This window comes from Mytilus trossulus, chromosome 1, assembly GCF_036588685.1.
Source record: "Mytilus trossulus isolate FHL-02 chromosome 1, PNRI_Mtr1.1.1.hap1, whole genome shotgun sequence".
NCBI lineage: Eukaryota > Metazoa > Mollusca > Bivalvia > Mytilida > Mytilidae > Mytilus > Mytilus trossulus.
This window is the reverse complement of record NC_086373.1, coordinates 24,836,904-24,853,090: the sequence shown is the minus strand read 5'-3', so window position 1 is coordinate 24,853,090 and position 16,187 is coordinate 24,836,904. Positions and strand designations below refer to the sequence as shown.

At 32.3% G+C, this 16,187-nt stretch overlaps 1 protein-coding gene across 3 annotated transcripts in view; it reads right to left on the bottom strand.

Annotated features, from left to right (window-relative positions):
* Positions 1-16,187, bottom strand: part of LOC134719876 (uncharacterized) — a 59,537-nt gene that overhangs the window by 4,442 nt on the left and 38,908 nt on the right. For 2 of the 3 annotated variants that reach the window (XM_063582793.1, XM_063582794.1), the window contains 14 exons: positions 13,192-15,743; positions 8,722-10,516; positions 8,356-8,477; positions 7,509-7,593; positions 6,705-6,833; positions 6,059-6,167; positions 5,554-5,645; positions 4,994-5,265; positions 3,813-3,851; positions 3,482-3,612; positions 2,901-3,085; positions 2,264-2,451; positions 1,785-1,854; positions 269-379 (listed from right to left, as the gene is read on the bottom strand). In XM_063582793.1, coding sequence (XP_063438863.1) covers positions 269-379; positions 1,785-1,854; positions 2,264-2,451; positions 2,901-3,085; positions 3,482-3,612; positions 3,813-3,851; positions 4,994-5,265; positions 5,554-5,645; positions 6,059-6,167; positions 6,705-6,833; positions 7,509-7,593; positions 8,356-8,477; positions 8,722-10,516; positions 13,192-15,743 — 5,880 coding nt within the window. The remainder of the gene's footprint in view (positions 1-268; positions 380-1,784; positions 1,855-2,263; positions 2,452-2,900; positions 3,086-3,481; positions 3,613-3,812; positions 3,852-4,993; positions 5,266-5,553; positions 5,646-6,058; positions 6,168-6,704; positions 6,834-7,508; positions 7,594-8,355; positions 8,478-8,721; positions 10,517-13,191; positions 15,744-16,187) is intronic. The other variant, XM_063582795.1, reaches the window with a different exon arrangement.

The window sequence follows — 16,187 nt, the reverse complement described above, 5'->3', positions numbered from 1 at the left end:
ACTATAATTTCATACGGCTTTAAAGAAAAGAAATTGATTCACAAATAATTCATAATATATGATTCAAGCAGAAAGATGAAAAAATCTTTAAATAATAGAAATTATAGAGAACGGCAAACCAAACAACAGTCATTTAACAATAACCTTTCATCATTTTTTTTCTTGAAAGTAAGCCGACGGGAAATGCGAGTAGAACGAATTCTCTGGATGAAATGGCGTGCTAAGAACATGACGTGCGACACACCACTGAAACAATGGGTTACGTTACCAGGATGTGACGTAGTAAGTGCCGCAGTAAGTGGCATGTCATTTGAGTTGTGTCGTAGAAGAGGTGAAGAATGTGCAGAAGATACGTCTGTGGAGTCAGAGGCAGAAAGACCTATAGAGAGGAAGTAAATGTATGCTTGTACAGTTTGTACATTAAGCCTAATTCGCCGTTTCAGAATCTAATGCATTCTGGGAAATATCTTCGAAAGCATACACAAAAGCGTCGTGATATGATAAAAACGTCATAAACAATTGAAATTCAACCAATGACATGACATTGTTTCCATTTTGGGGTACTAACAATGAAAGCTACCCATATTAGTTTAGATTCTGAAACGGTCAATTGCACAATAAATTAATTATAATACATTTAAATGCAGTGCACAGTTTCAACTATAAAGCTGACATATAATATCATGTATAAGTAATGTGTCGAATTATATGGATAAGACTATGTAGTAATGTATACTACTGAATGTAGAATTTTGAATTTTCATAATTTGGCAAAACGAACATTCTTAGTTTTCATCAAATAATATAGAATGGGAGATATAGCTAGCTTTTAAACCAGGTTTTATCCATTTTTCTTACAAGAAAAGATGCATTAACCAAGTCAGAAATATGACTGTTGTTGTCTATTTGTTTGATAAGTTTGAGCTTTTGGTTTTGTCATTTGATTAGGGACTTTCCGTTTTGAGTTTTTCTCGGAATTCAGTATATTTGCGATTTTACTTTTTTAAATATAAAGGCCATGACAAATAGTTTTCAAAGTTCACAGATACCGTCGCAATATCAAATTAAGATCAGCTCTGTATTTTATGTTTCCTTTCATTTCTAATTGCAAAAGATAAATACTTTCAAAATTGTAATACATCCTGCGTATTGATATTTGACAGATTTAGAACAATCAAAGAACGACAAATCAAACAGAATTTGAAGAAGAACAAAATTTCATTGCGCAATTTGATGAAGTTTGCAACTCGCTAGGGATTTATTTTCCTTTGTTGGTCGTCGATTTTTTTTTTTTTACTGATATCCATAAAAGGGATAACGAAAGCTTGTTTAAAACTTCAGATATACAAATCAAAATATATTTGAACAACGATAAAGTCCGTGTTAGAAAATATTAAATACAATTTTTTCCATATTCTAACCAGAATCTAACATCAGCGTTTTGTTTGTATATTCTACTGTTTTTCTTTTGTGTCTTGTTCTTTTTATCTGTTGTGTTGAATGCCCGTCTTTGACTTATACGATAGTTTCGGCCTATTTATTATCTACTTATTCTTCAGGAATAAAAATATAAAGTGGAATAAAAATAACAAGCGAAGTTACCATTTACCCCCTCATTCATCAATAATAATTAAAAAAAATCAGTACCAGTTGGGATCCTGAAAAATATTTTACATGACCTAAATAATGCAAGATGATTTTAAACGTAACATGACGTATGACATAAGCTAAGCATTAAGCCAAGGGATGTAAGCATTTAAGCAAAGTGTGCACTATATACATACGATCCGTATCAGTCAGTGTCCCTAACGAACGTCGACGTCGCCCCATTCCTTCACTCTTGCTTGTCGGCAGCTAGAAAAACAATTTACTGAACACTTTAGTACAGTATATCTCTGGGCTAGATGTCTTTATCATTGTGTTTTGTCATATTAATTTGTCGTTTCTTATTTTATTTCCAAGAGAAACGTTTTAATTGATTTACAAATATGTTTTGAATCATATAATTTTAATTTTGAATTTAAAGTTAATTTTGTTGCATAAGTGCAAATTGAATATGCCTTAAGTTTATTTTGTTATGTTGTGTCACAAATAAAGATTTGAATTCAATAGAGTTGAAATTTAATATCTAATTCTAAGAAAATAATCGAATCGTTTTTATCATGTTTAATTACTTGTCTAAATCCCGAATTGAAAATTTGTGAAAGTTCACTATTAATGTAAATTTGATAGTCCAAATTTATACATTGGTAAACTCTCTTACCTTCTGACGATTTGGTTTGGGTGATCCCTGAGAATTACAGTACAGGTTGGGTGATGGACACAGTTTCATGTCTGATGCACCACGTATGTCAGCTGGTAAAAGTGTAGGTTTAGGTAATTCCACACCTGTTGTGACGTCATGTTCTCGTAAAAGATACCAATGTGGCATATTATCCATTACACCATTGACTAAAATAGAAGTCAATTTCACTATCTTTGTATTATCTTTTTGTAGTACTTGACAATGTATTATTTAGGAATATGAAAGGACTCAGCATGTGTAATTGTAACATGGCATATGATTTTATAAATTTGGTTCTAAATCTTTTTACTTTGCGAATTATTTTAAGAGTTCACATTCTTGCATGAAGAATACAAAACAAATAACAGAATAACGGTTTGTAATGATATATGAAGGTCTCCGTTCGTCCTGTTTCGGTAGAGCTCTTCTGAGTACCATTGATGTCGTGATTAGTACAACATATCTTAACATTTGTCGTTTAAATATATGAGAATTTCCTACACAAAGAAAGGAACACTTATACTACAAATGAATTATAACATTTCGAATAAAACAAATTATTTTTTCTCAAACACGTCTCAAATCTGCAGAAAAAAAAAATTAATACAACACATACCCGATAAGTCAATGATGACTTCTCCAAGGAAATCATTCGTTTTAAATCTGTCATAATCCCAGACTGTTATTTCTAACATTTTGTTCTGAAGTTCCTCTCGGTGTAAATCTTGAAACATAACTGTTTGGTGCCATTGAGGATTCAAAGTTCGTGATATATGTTTCGATCTTCTCTTATTTTCAAGGCTACAAAATGTATAATAGAATTTCATCAGTGGTATTTGTAAACACCAATATATCTAAAATACAGTTATTTAGATATATCTTTGTTTCATAAAAAAAAATCTAGGTAGATTCGATTATCTATGAAAGATATAGATGGTATGTTCTTAACACATGCATAGAAAACAGAATATAAACGAGTATAAGTCAAAAAGACAACAAGGACAAAAAATAGTATTAGGCCACCAATGAGTCTTCAACGCAGTAAGAAATAAATATCTACGAGTTGTCTTGTAAATCAATGAAAAAAATGCGCAAATCTAATACACATACAGTAATCTCGTTTGAAACTCCACATGGAGTTATAGTCTCATTTTCCAAATTCCAACGACTGTCGTAAAAAATAAACACTTTACTTACCACCTTCCTGGAAGTAAGTATATCTTGACAAAAGGGTCAGACAGCCCATTTATATCTTTTGGCATCAGGTTTCTAGCTTGTATCAGGTGAACATTTAAAGTGTTGTCATAGTCATCATGACTGAGTTGTAACTGAAATGTAATTAAATCAATCAGGAATGTTGAAATCAATTTAATAAGATTAATATTTGGATAATAATTACCAGTAGTAATAGTGGAAATCTAAATAACCGAATTTTATGATAAATAATAAATAAATTTGAAAACTTCATATTCGGTATTAAGCTTTCTAACAGTAGCATGTTTCTTGAAGGACTGTTTATAATCCATACCTGTATTTCTCCCATGGTTCCACACACGTTTTGTATACCCTGAAAATGAATAGGATTGGCAATAAATAAATAATGAACTCCAGAACCAGAACAAATGAAACAAAAATGTTTTTATCAATAATGTAAATTCATGTGTTTTATCAAAGGAAATAAACGCACACCTGTTGTGCAATTCAACATCTTATATTTGAGCTTATTGACCTTAAAAACAAACATGAACTTTTATTGGTATGGTATTGCTGTCACCTTAGTAGAAAAATATATAAAAAGGCAATGTTTTGGCTTTCTTATTACAGACTACTACCCATATTCATATTCATGGAAAAGTTGACCACTTTGAGTGATTATAAAAACAAGAATTTCCAATAAAAACAAGAATTTCCAAGGATTTGCAATCGTTGACTTTATGATAGCTGACATTCAATGATACATCGAACCACATTGCTGAAGTTTTCAAGATTGAGTGTTTGATTTGATTAGCAGGTAGATAACTGATCTGGTTTAAATAGCTCGATAATAATCGAGACGGTGACAATTGTTTTAAGAAAAACATGATATTCTGGTTTTTTATTTGTATACAATTTTTTATAGTAACATTTTTTTTCGAATTTTGTCCTTTCATTTTCCTTTTGAAACTTATATCTGAAACAAAATAAACAACCAACATCAAGTTCACATGACTGTTATAAGCAGTCTCTAATTTAAATGAGCTTCACAAGAAACAGGGAAATATTTCGATGTTTCCCTACTTGCATTTGTCCACTGTTTCATCCTTAATGTCACGATAAATTTTAGCAGCAAACAATGTTTATCACAAAACACAACTGAGTTTATCTTCTTATTTTTAAATGTAGATAATGAGTTGAATGATATAGGAAAAGATGAATATTTTTGTGAAAACCGGTTTTACATTGTCGATGGACGAAGCGTTCCAATGGTATCATCAGCAAAACAGCCTGACATGAAATATTATTAACATGTCATTTTTGTACATGTTCTGTTTACATCTTTCAATTATTCAATTTTGGACCATGTTTTGTTTTTAGTTTGCTCATAGTTGCTTTGTATGTCTGTCTTTTTTCGGAGGAGCTGGTTCTTAAAGGTTGATACGGTTTGCTCTACTTTACAAATGATTAAGAAACTTCTGTTTTCCCTTTTATGTATTATATAGTTATACATGCCTTTTCTGCATTTAAATTTGCCTTTGCATCTTTCAATTCTTTCATTTCTTTCTTTATTTCCCTCAACTCCTTTGATCTATTTCGATCAGATGAAGTAGATGTTTGTGATGAATTTGAAGGGGACGAAAGGCTTGGTGTGACGTATTCGTCATGTTGAGATGATGACTGCGATTCAGGTTGAGATCCAGTTAAAGAATCGCCCTCTCTTATACCTTCTAACTGTGCTGCCAACTGTTTCGGATCAACTCCTTGGTTTGACTTCAGACATTTTTCTAATACAATATTAAAATAACCTCAATATACGTTGATCATAGATTAAGCTTTTTACCTTAAAATACATAAGTTTCAACTTAAAGATTAAACTTTTATTTGTTATATTGATATACTGGTATACTATAATAAACAATAAAAAATATCTATTACTTTTTTCTCAACTGTTATATGGTTAAAAGCACACACAAAAAATGTTGTCTGTAATTGGAATGAATGTAATTTTTTTCTAAGTACACATTTTAAACTTCAAATAATATTGCAAATAAATATTACAAACGTTAATTTACCGTAAACTTCATCAGCTACATATTCCATGTTGTCATATGCTGCATTGCGACCCCCTTTAGTTTTGTCAATTGCTTTGGCATGATGAGCAGATCTAAATAATAGATAACAACAACTTTATTCAATTCACATTTTCAAATTGTTATGAATGTTATGTATGCAGTAGTATTTTCCAAAATGACAATCTATCATATCAAACATCTTACTGAATAAATCATCGCGACGGGTTAAATATGCTTACAGTGTGTATCAATGAAAAACCTATCAAACAACACAATAACATTATGGTCAATATCAAATAATTCTCCTTATAATATATCAATTCTAAGCCACAAATTACATAGGATTTTGCTACATAAATTTTTACATTTCCTTATCATACATTGTGCACTGGCAAACAAATCTTCTTTAAAGGTTGGATATTAGAATCAAATTCTGTACAATCGTGTATATTATGTTTACCAATTTAAACGTATAATCAAATGTCCTCTACAATGAAATACTCACGGTTTAACAACAAGTTCTATCTCTACATTAGGTACATTGATAATTCTCTGCACGTCCTTGTATGTCTTGTTAGATAATTCAATACCATTCCATTCAAGAATTTGATCACCTAATATAAGAAAGAACATACACACGTTATTGATTTGTGAAAAAAAGATTACTGAAAATAGAAACGTATCTAAATTTGAATGTACTCAACAAGTCTTGTCAAAATATAATTATAATACTAGTACAATTTTCTTAAATTGTAAAATCTAAGTTTAAAAAATCACGACAAGCCAGCAATGTGAATATTAGAAAAATGACGAAGAATGCGATGCAGCGGAATAATAAGTGTCTTTACATGACTTTAAGAAAACATCTGGGCAAATTTGAATTCTTTCAGTAGATTTGCATAAACATATGATGTTCATTTGATGTGGACCACTATATGAATCGGCGTTACCAATTCCTATAATGTTTAAATATTGCTTTTAAAGATAATTAATGAGTTGGCGCGTTTGTGAAATGTTGTGTGTTTGCTTTTAATATGGTTTTTTTTCTTTTTTGATTGTTATTTTATCTGATAAATAAGATATCTATTATAAATTTGAACTTTTTAGGCTATTTGAAGTTACATATATCACGAAATAACTAAAATGTTTACCTTCTTTTAGTTCTCCGTGTAGTTGGTCAGCAACTCCTCCGGGGAAAATTGCAGTAACAAAAGCACCAGATTCAGTTGTTCCTTTAACTGTTTTTCCGCCAACTATTTTCATCCCTATACCATTACCAGCTTTAAAAGATGAAATAATAGAAATGACGATGAGAATCATTGCTTATTTAAATGTTCTTGTGTCTTGTCTAGAGACAGGAAACTTCGTAAATCTTTGAAATCTCTTTGCTATTAAAACTTCGTTTGCAATATTAATGGATCATATTGTTGTAATATGAAAATGTTATTGGCCACATGAAAAGTAAAATATACCACTACATTTTCAGGTCAATATTTCAACAAAAATATTACAAGAGAGGTGTGTATGTAAATAACGAACATTTAATAAAAATAAATTATTTTATTGTTGTTCTTCATCCACACATATCCTATTTGAAGGTCTTTATGACGTTTTCATGTGGTCAGTAACATTTTCATTTTACATTTTTTGATATTTGTATAAATTGAGGAGAAGGGTCTTAATGTTTGTATTCTTTAACTGTTTTAGCCATTTTTCATTACTCAATATGTTTTGGCCTAATATTCTCTATTCTTTATATTTTTGAAATCGATTTCTCTATTCTTCTTTATGTAATAGAACCTAAATTAAGATATGTTTTTATTATACAATCGTTTGCAAATTAACATGCTTCAAAGTTCGATCTATCGTTGTCCGTCCGAAATGCTAAAAATTAAATATCGAGTAAAAAAGATAATAAACAATGATTTTGATTGTTTTTATTCAGATTAAAATACCTTTAATTGATTTATCCTTCGGATCACGCGTCAACAATATTCTTTTTATTCCAAAGTCATATTTTTTCCGTGGTGCTGGCGCAGGCTGAAAAATATATCAAATATTTTACCTAAATAAAAGTCGCATTAATTTGCTGTAATCTGATTTCAATAGTTATTTTAACGTCTTCACTTCATTCCTATTTTTTCCAAAACAATACCACAATATATTAAAATGCCTTATCTCAATCATAGACAAATCTCGAATTAGAACATTGTCAGAGAATCGGTCAAAATGAATTAGGGAAAAATGCCTTCGTCGCTTTCTCAAACTTTGTGATTGTTTATCCTTTATGATTTTAAAAATTTCCTCTAAATTTTTCTACTCATTATATTAATTAGTGGCTTTGATGGCATCTATCAATGGATGAAAGTAATGAAAAAATAGATCGTAGGTGTCATCTGTATCCGTTAACATGGCAGTAGTTTGTAAAGATATGTAGGAAGATGGTTAACTTATATCTTTACGACTGAATAGTGAGTCATTATTTTGTGAATCACTTTTATGTTGATCTTAACAAATTATGGATCGAATGACCAGGAAGGAAATAAACACATCAAACAAATGAGTATTAGCACTTGTTCGTCCGGATTATTTTATTTATACATAAAAATCTTGTAATATTTAGGACACGAGTCACGATTATATAGATGCCTTGATCCTATAAGATCTTAAACACCTTCATAAGTCAATGATCAGGTATACACATAAACGTACACGTTAAAACTACTACTTAGATATTCTTATAACAGTTATAGTTATATTGATCCGCAGCATTTTATAATCATGTAAGTGTCAAAACGTTACCTGTTTCTTTCTGTCTTTTTGTTTTAATATTGTAACACCACCTTCAAGCTTGTGTTTCATTAACGGTTCATCAGCATCAACACTGTTGTCGCTTTCAACACGGTGCATACCATTCAACAGGTCTAAACAGAGAGATAAAAAAATATAAATAGAGCTATATAGATATTCATGATATATCTTATATTAGTACAACCAAAATCTCTAATACACAATAGGTTTGTTTTCCTCAAAAAGGTATTACAATTACTAAAATAATTTCCTTACAAATTTCATCCCAATAATCATTTTCCGTTATTATTTTTTAATCATTAAAAAAAAAGCATCGAGCAATTAATTGTCAAGTATTTGCTTCTAGCAATATCTTACCATCACTAGTGAGGTTATACTCAGCTGAAACAGGTCGACTGCCAGTACCTATTTCATGAATTATTTTCCGTGAACGTGCCTTGACGTCGTCAAGAAGAGGCATTGCGGGTGTAGAATCACTAGGCGGGCTCGCTTCAGTATCTGAAAAAGCACCACCCGTTGCAGAGGCATATTCTACTTGTTTCGTATGCAGTTCAGGTAACGTAACACTACTGTGCATACTAAGGTCATTCCCATGATGAGGTCTTAAATAAAAGTCCACTTTTTGTTTACCAGGTCTCACTTCTTTTTTATCTTCAACATTTCCTTGATATATATACGGACTTGAATGTGCACTAAGATCTGGTCCTCGACTCCGCTTGGTCCGTTCTTGTTTGTGAGCAAGATATTCTGATGAACTATAACTGGTTTCTGTTTCCCAGCGTCCCTGTTGAGAATCTTTATCTTCATCTGAATAATCATCATCCAAAGGTTTTATAATACCCGTGGGGATTGGACGCATAATTGCATACATATTTGTAGACTTTTTGGGAATATCATCATAACTATGAGCCATTACCTGACCACTACGCGTTAACTGGAAAAGTTCATTTTGAAGCTTACTTGTCTCTTCTAATTGTCTTTTTCGTCGTTCAATTTCGTTTTGAAGTTGTTGTTTTCTTTGTTCTCTAGCTTTTCTTTCCTCATCATCTGACAAGTCTAAAAGAGCAGGTTTGTTCTGAACAAGTTCTGGAATGTGAGTTTCGGAATGACTTTTTGGTTTCATATCTGGTCGTAACACTTTTGAGTAAACATCCCGTCCCTGATATTTCGTACTTTCTTTAGATTGCACAAACGTCTTTGTATGTGTAGCTATTTTTTGTTGTCTAGCAACCATTATTGGTTCCGATCGCGTGCTATCCGTATCACTCAATCCAGAAAGGCTACTGTCGTCTGCTACCAGTCTTAATAGAGAGGCCTCTTTGTGATCTTTACCTTTGATTTGCATATCTCCCTCAATATCTTTGTCCTCTTTTATGGGTGAAAATTTTGAAATCATTGGATCAGATGATTGCCGCTTATGTCTAGATTTACGAGGTGCTACTTGCGGTGACGTAGGAACACGTTTTTTCCCGTTTTGATTTGTTGGTTGCTTACTTGTTTTCGGTGAAAGAGTTCTTTTTGCTTGTAATTTAGCATATTCCCTGCTAAGTTTTAACTCCCCTATCTGCATTTGTAATGCACGTATCTCCTCAAGTTCTTCAATTCTAGTACGTCTCCCCTCTGTTACACGTCTCAGTTCATCTTGTAATCTCTTTTTTAGCGATTTCATAGCTTGTGTTATTGGAGCTCCATAAATGTTTATCATTGAATCAATAATTGCATCTGTTTCATCTTTATCCTTCAAATATTGGTCAATATTTCTCTCGACATTTGTAACTTTCTCGCCAGCACAGGCAATAGCTGGAATATTCGCTTTAATATCCTCATTATACAATTCTTTGATATTTTTATCACTGTATGATACCTCAGAAGGAAGATAATTTCCGTTCCATTTGTCAAGAGTAGGTTTGTCTAGATTATTCATATTCTTACGATGTCTAGTAAACATGGCAACTTCAATGTCGTCTTCATTCATAGATTCATCGCTGGTTGAAGAAGGGGTTGCATACCCTCTAGGTTTTCTTTTGTGATCTTGTTTTAAATGCTGCTTTTTATGAACATTATTTTGGCCTTTAGTTCTGCTAGGTATTTCCTCTGTTACAGGTATAGGTGGTAGCTTTCGTCTACCTTTTTTCTGATCCGCGGCTGAGATCTGTAAAATAAGTAGAAAATGTTACTATTATTTTTATGCAATCAATAAAAGAATTACAAACCAAAGCTTCATTTGATACACATTTTGTTATATAGTCAAGATGTTATAGTGTCTTCGATAAATAAATAAAGCTATGAAAATACTGTTGGCCAAACTTGTCTACAGGAAAATTTATGCTTTTTCCAAATTGTGAACTATCCATTTCATCATTACACACTGTTTTCATGGCATTTCTTCTCCGTGTACATGTAAAAAGTACATGTCCTGCATTTGTTTGATCATTATAAACGAAATCGTTCTCGTTGTCATTCAAACTAAGGCTATTTATATTGCTAATGAATAAATATGCAGACACTTTTGAAGAAGTACAATTTACGCTCTTCAGAATAATCATCAGCATAAGTTTCAATATCAATAAACGAAGGTATGGTGTAAACAAAAACAAGTTCATAGTCTAAGATGCTTGATAAAAGACTGCACAAAAAAAACAAAGCAGACTGAAAAAACACAATATTGTTATCTCCATTCTAATAAAAATGACAGAAAACAACGTCAAATCATAATTTGAAATCTGGCATATGTCGTCTACGCATGCACGTTGTGAATTATGAATTGATTCTTTGACAATCGGTGACGTTATACAATTAAAATGAACGGTTACAAACAACTTTTTTTAGAATTAGTTCATTTTGCGCTCAAACTGTTTAATTAAAGCCCCAATGTATTGTCTTGTGCAGTCATAACACCAGAACGTACGTCATGTATAGCAAATCATATGATTGGTGACTAAAATGAAATGTTATAGAATGTATAAAAATAAGGTAGCCTTCATTTAGGTAATAACCCTTTTATCAGAGGTTGGAGGATTTTGATAATTTATGTTAACAAAAACTTCTGTTCAGAGGGAACATGAGAAATAATAGTCAACAAATCTTTACACACAAAACCGAAAATAGATCAACACGCACTAAACAAAACCCGGGGTTGATTTAAATGAATAAGGCAGCAGCTCCCGTCTATTGCTCATAGAAAGATAATCCGTTGTTTTTCGTAATAAGAAATGAACGGAAAATTTACGATGGGTATACGCTAACAAGGAAATGTAAAATATTTATATACGATGTTGAATCTACGTTTTTCGATTAACCGATTTCCAGAAATATACATCAAACTTGATGAAATCAATAATATCGCTCAATAATTCAACAGATGTACTGTGCTGTCTCATGACTTCTTCGTACTAAATACGAAGAGAATCGAAAAGACACATTGATTAAAACATAACAAAATTCAACTTATTATTGTATTAAAGGAGCACTAGCTACGATATATTTAAAAAAATAAAGTATGATTTTTTTTAGATTAATCATTAATTAAATTGTAATAATGAAATAATAATTTGCTTTTAGCAATCAATTTGCTTTAATTTTGTTGAAATAAGCGATTATACATAATTTTTGACTGATTCACTTGCAAGTGAATACGTCATCATCATTCTAACCGGTATTCATGTGAACTTCAATTTAACCCCCTAGATAGAGACTGACAACGCATGCATTGTACGTGAACTGGTTATTTAAAGAAAAAAAATGTCAACAATGAAAGTGAAACTACGGTAAATCATTTGATTACTAATTCGATCCACATAAATCATTCTTATACGTTTAAAAACAATGAGAAACTTATATTTTTAATCTATTAATTCAAATCAAACAGACCTATAAAAATCCAATTGCACGTGCTGGTTTAACCTATTCATATCTTTATTTGTGTTTACATCGCTTATATGGTCATCTGAGGTCAAATCGATAGTTAATTAGATGGCATCTGGATTTAAATACACACGAAACGAACCTACATATCATCTACCACATGCTCTGTAAACTGTTTATTTTAAACGTTTGATAGATTGGATAAATGTTTTACATTGTTATTAATCAAATATGAGAATTTGAGTCAAATTGGTGACCATGAATTTGACAGCTAGTGCCCCTTTAACATTAATAACCTAGTAAAATGACAACCAAAATTAAATAATAAAAAATGTTGACACAGGGTAAACGAATAGAGAATTATACATTCAAGGATGTAACAAGTATCAAAGGTAGAAATTCATTTGTATTTTGTCCATTTCGTTTATTTTTAAAACTAAAAACTCAATTATAATCAATAATTAAACTAAATTATATTTAAAGTATAAACTATAAAATTGAGTCTGGGATTGGGAATGTGTCAAAGAGACAACAACCCGATCAAATAGCAGAAAATAACCGAAAACCACTGATGGTTCTTTTAATATTGACCATTTAGGAAACGTTTTGTGTGTAAAAAAAATCCTGATTGGCTCAATAAAATGAAAAACATATGCATCCCTACATAACATGTGAGTATTTAAATCTACAGATTGAATGTGTACTTTCATAAAATAATACTAATGTATATGAATTATGTATTCACGAATTTTTTACTTATAAAATTGAGTAAATCAATTGTATGAATAATTCACCTTATAACTTCATTTCAGTAGCAAAAACACCGTATCATAAAAATGTAAGTATGTGGTTTCCCAGTAAAACTCGAGTAAAAAAGGGGAGAAATATACCAAAGGGGCATTCAAACTCATAGGTCGAAGATAAAGTTACTATGCAATGAGATTCGAATAATTTTCGTATTACCTGTTCAAATGTTTTGACCTTATCTTTGACCTTTGTATGTGAAACTTCTTTATGCCATTCTTTGACAGATGTGGGTGTGATTTTATTAATGATAAAATTATCATCGTCAAAATCAGTTCCTGGTGATGAAGGTGAATGTGGTTTAGGTGGAGAAGAATCTGAGTCAGGAGGAGTAACGGGAGATGGATACATGTATAAATCTCTATCTGGAGAAGACGATGGAGATACCGACGTACTGTCGGAATAATCGCGCTTCAATGATGACCTAGATTCTGGACTCGGTGGTGAATCTAAAACTCTATATGAGGGGGACACATTACACTCCTCAGCTTCAATATGCTGAATTAGTAATGGATTTGGTTTGGCCTTGAGGTGTTTAGTCTTCAAACGCCTTTCCTCAGATTCTTGTCTCTGTAAGCTATTTTCAGAACTACGATCGCTTATCTTGTTTATTTTATCGTCTGATTTTGTTATATGTTTCATCCTCCGAGTGTTGTCTGATTTGTGCAAATCGAGCTGAGAAATTGGTTTTAGTGGTTCAATCACATCGTCTACTGCCGATATATTTGGGTTGAACTTATGAGATTCCAAAGAGCTTGACCGTTTTTCAACCATTTTTCTTACATCAACTGGTTGATTATAATCTGAATTTGTTTCTATAGTTGACACTTTTTCCGGTTTTTTTGGTGGTTCGTCAAGAGAAGATGATCTAGTAATTTTTAAATGAACACCGACTTCTTTTTTTACTGATGTTGTGTTTGCATCAATAACTTTATTTTCTGCAAGAGTTTTTGTATCAATAACTCTTTTCGGTGAGGTTTTTGCTTTTATTGCATCAATTGGCAATGGTGGAAGGGGCTTTTTCTTCCGAGATTCTGACACCATCTCTGGTGTGGGTTCCGGCAATTTTCGTCTCTGCTTAGGAGTTGGTGACACAATTTGCTTTATCGGCACGTCTGTAGACATATTTTGAGTAGGTTGAATGTACACAGTCCGATAAGGATCTTTAGTTTCACTAGACATTTTAGAATCAACTAACGCACACGATACAGCTGGAGACGATGTCACAACACTTCCTTGTTGAACAGTTGAATCTGTTCGTGAAACACATGAAAAGGGGATTTCGGAAATTACTTCCTTCATTTTCGCATCTTGATCGAGATTTTCTTTTACACAATGTTCTAATTGCTCGCTATTTACAACATTATTATTTTGCACTAGTTTACATATATCTTCCACTCGTTCGTAACGTTTTAATCCATAATATGCCAAAGAATCCTCCTCTTCATTTATCGGTTTGAAAAATGGTTTATCCGTTGCTTCATCCTCATCTTCCTCTTGTGATTCTCTTCTCCTTCTTTCTTCTTCTTGTTTTTCTAACATATCTACTTGTTCAGCTTCCTCAACTGACGGTGAAACATCTAAAATTGGTGACAAATCAATAACGGGGGACCAGTCCGTAGATGGTGGTCTCGCTTTTTGTCGTCTGCTTCCTTGATAATCAATTGGTTTTGAAGAGGGGTCAGCTAGCTCTATTGGTTCTTCTGGAATCACCGGATTATCGTAAATACCAGGAGAACCTGGAGAAGAACTTCCAGTACTATCCTGTGAATCTGGAGACAATCGATAGTTATCTCCCATTGAATATGCATCCAAATTTGTAGGAGATATTGTCATTTGCGTTAAATTAGCAGTATCATTTGCAATGGAAGCGGCAAAGGAAGCAAGGTCCATTACTGCAGCTGACTGTGGAATGCCTATCTTTTCTCTGTGATTAGAAAATATAATTTCATCGCCACGCCTTGCAAAAATAAATTCATCATCACTACTATCAGTGATTAACTGATCTTCCGGTGAGTTAGAACCACTATCAGCAGAATATCCAGAACCAAAATATTCATTTTGTTTCAATTGACCTAATGTTTTGTTTTGTTGTTCAAAGTTTGCAAATTGTCCAGGAGGGGCAGTAATTTCTGTAAAATTGAACTGATTTTCCTTTGGGGATGATGCTGGGGATGATACATTTCGTTTTTTTCCTGGATATGAATCCCTACGTCGTGGAGAAAATGGTGGACTATCTAGACCCTCTCTCCAACTCGGACTCCTTGGTGCATGCGGACTACACTTGTTATTGTCACTATGAACTTCAGAGTCTGACTTTTCAGTGTGATTCCAACTTTCTTCGGATGATTCGCCTTTAAAGTCTCTCATTTCTTCTGCGAAGGCACTGGCAGCTAACGCAACACGGGCATTTTCTAACGAAGCAAATGGTGCTAGCCTATTTTCAGTGTCCGTACTTAAAGCACTATCCGAGGTATCGTCATCTGATGACGTAGCACTCTGAGACTGGTTGAGATTTAAAGAAAGCGGACGATGTTTCCTGTAAAGTCTGCTGTCATCACTACTGCCGATGCTCATCATGGAATAGTCATCACTGACATCATCTGTATCTACTCCGTCACCTTGGTAATATTGCATAGAAACATCCTCCATATCAACGTCTGACGTAATGTCTGATAATTCGGAATCACTCTGTGTTTTCTGTTTCATACCTGAAAAAAGAGAAGAAAACCATTGAAAATTTACGTATTGGATAAAATCGTTTTATTTAATAACCTTGTGTTGGTTTTACTCTTGGCGTCACCCATTGCATTGAATAAGCCTATGTTTTAATTTGGTGTTGATAACGAACTATTTTTTATAATATTTTTGATAACTGTCCATATAATACATATAATTCTAGAAATTGTATTAAAACAAAGTGCATTTTTCTTCTTCTGTCAACTTCGTGTATTCAGTAAATTCATTCAGTATATAATAGACATTTAAGATGGTTACTGTTTTTTTAGATTTGCGAATGTTGCCTAATTGGTATCTATACTGCATCTTATTTTATTGATTAAGATTTTTAGTAGATTATTCTATAGAACTTTTGGCAGAAATTGTTGCATTCAACAAGTATGTAATAAATGTCACAAGGTCATATTTTAATTGTG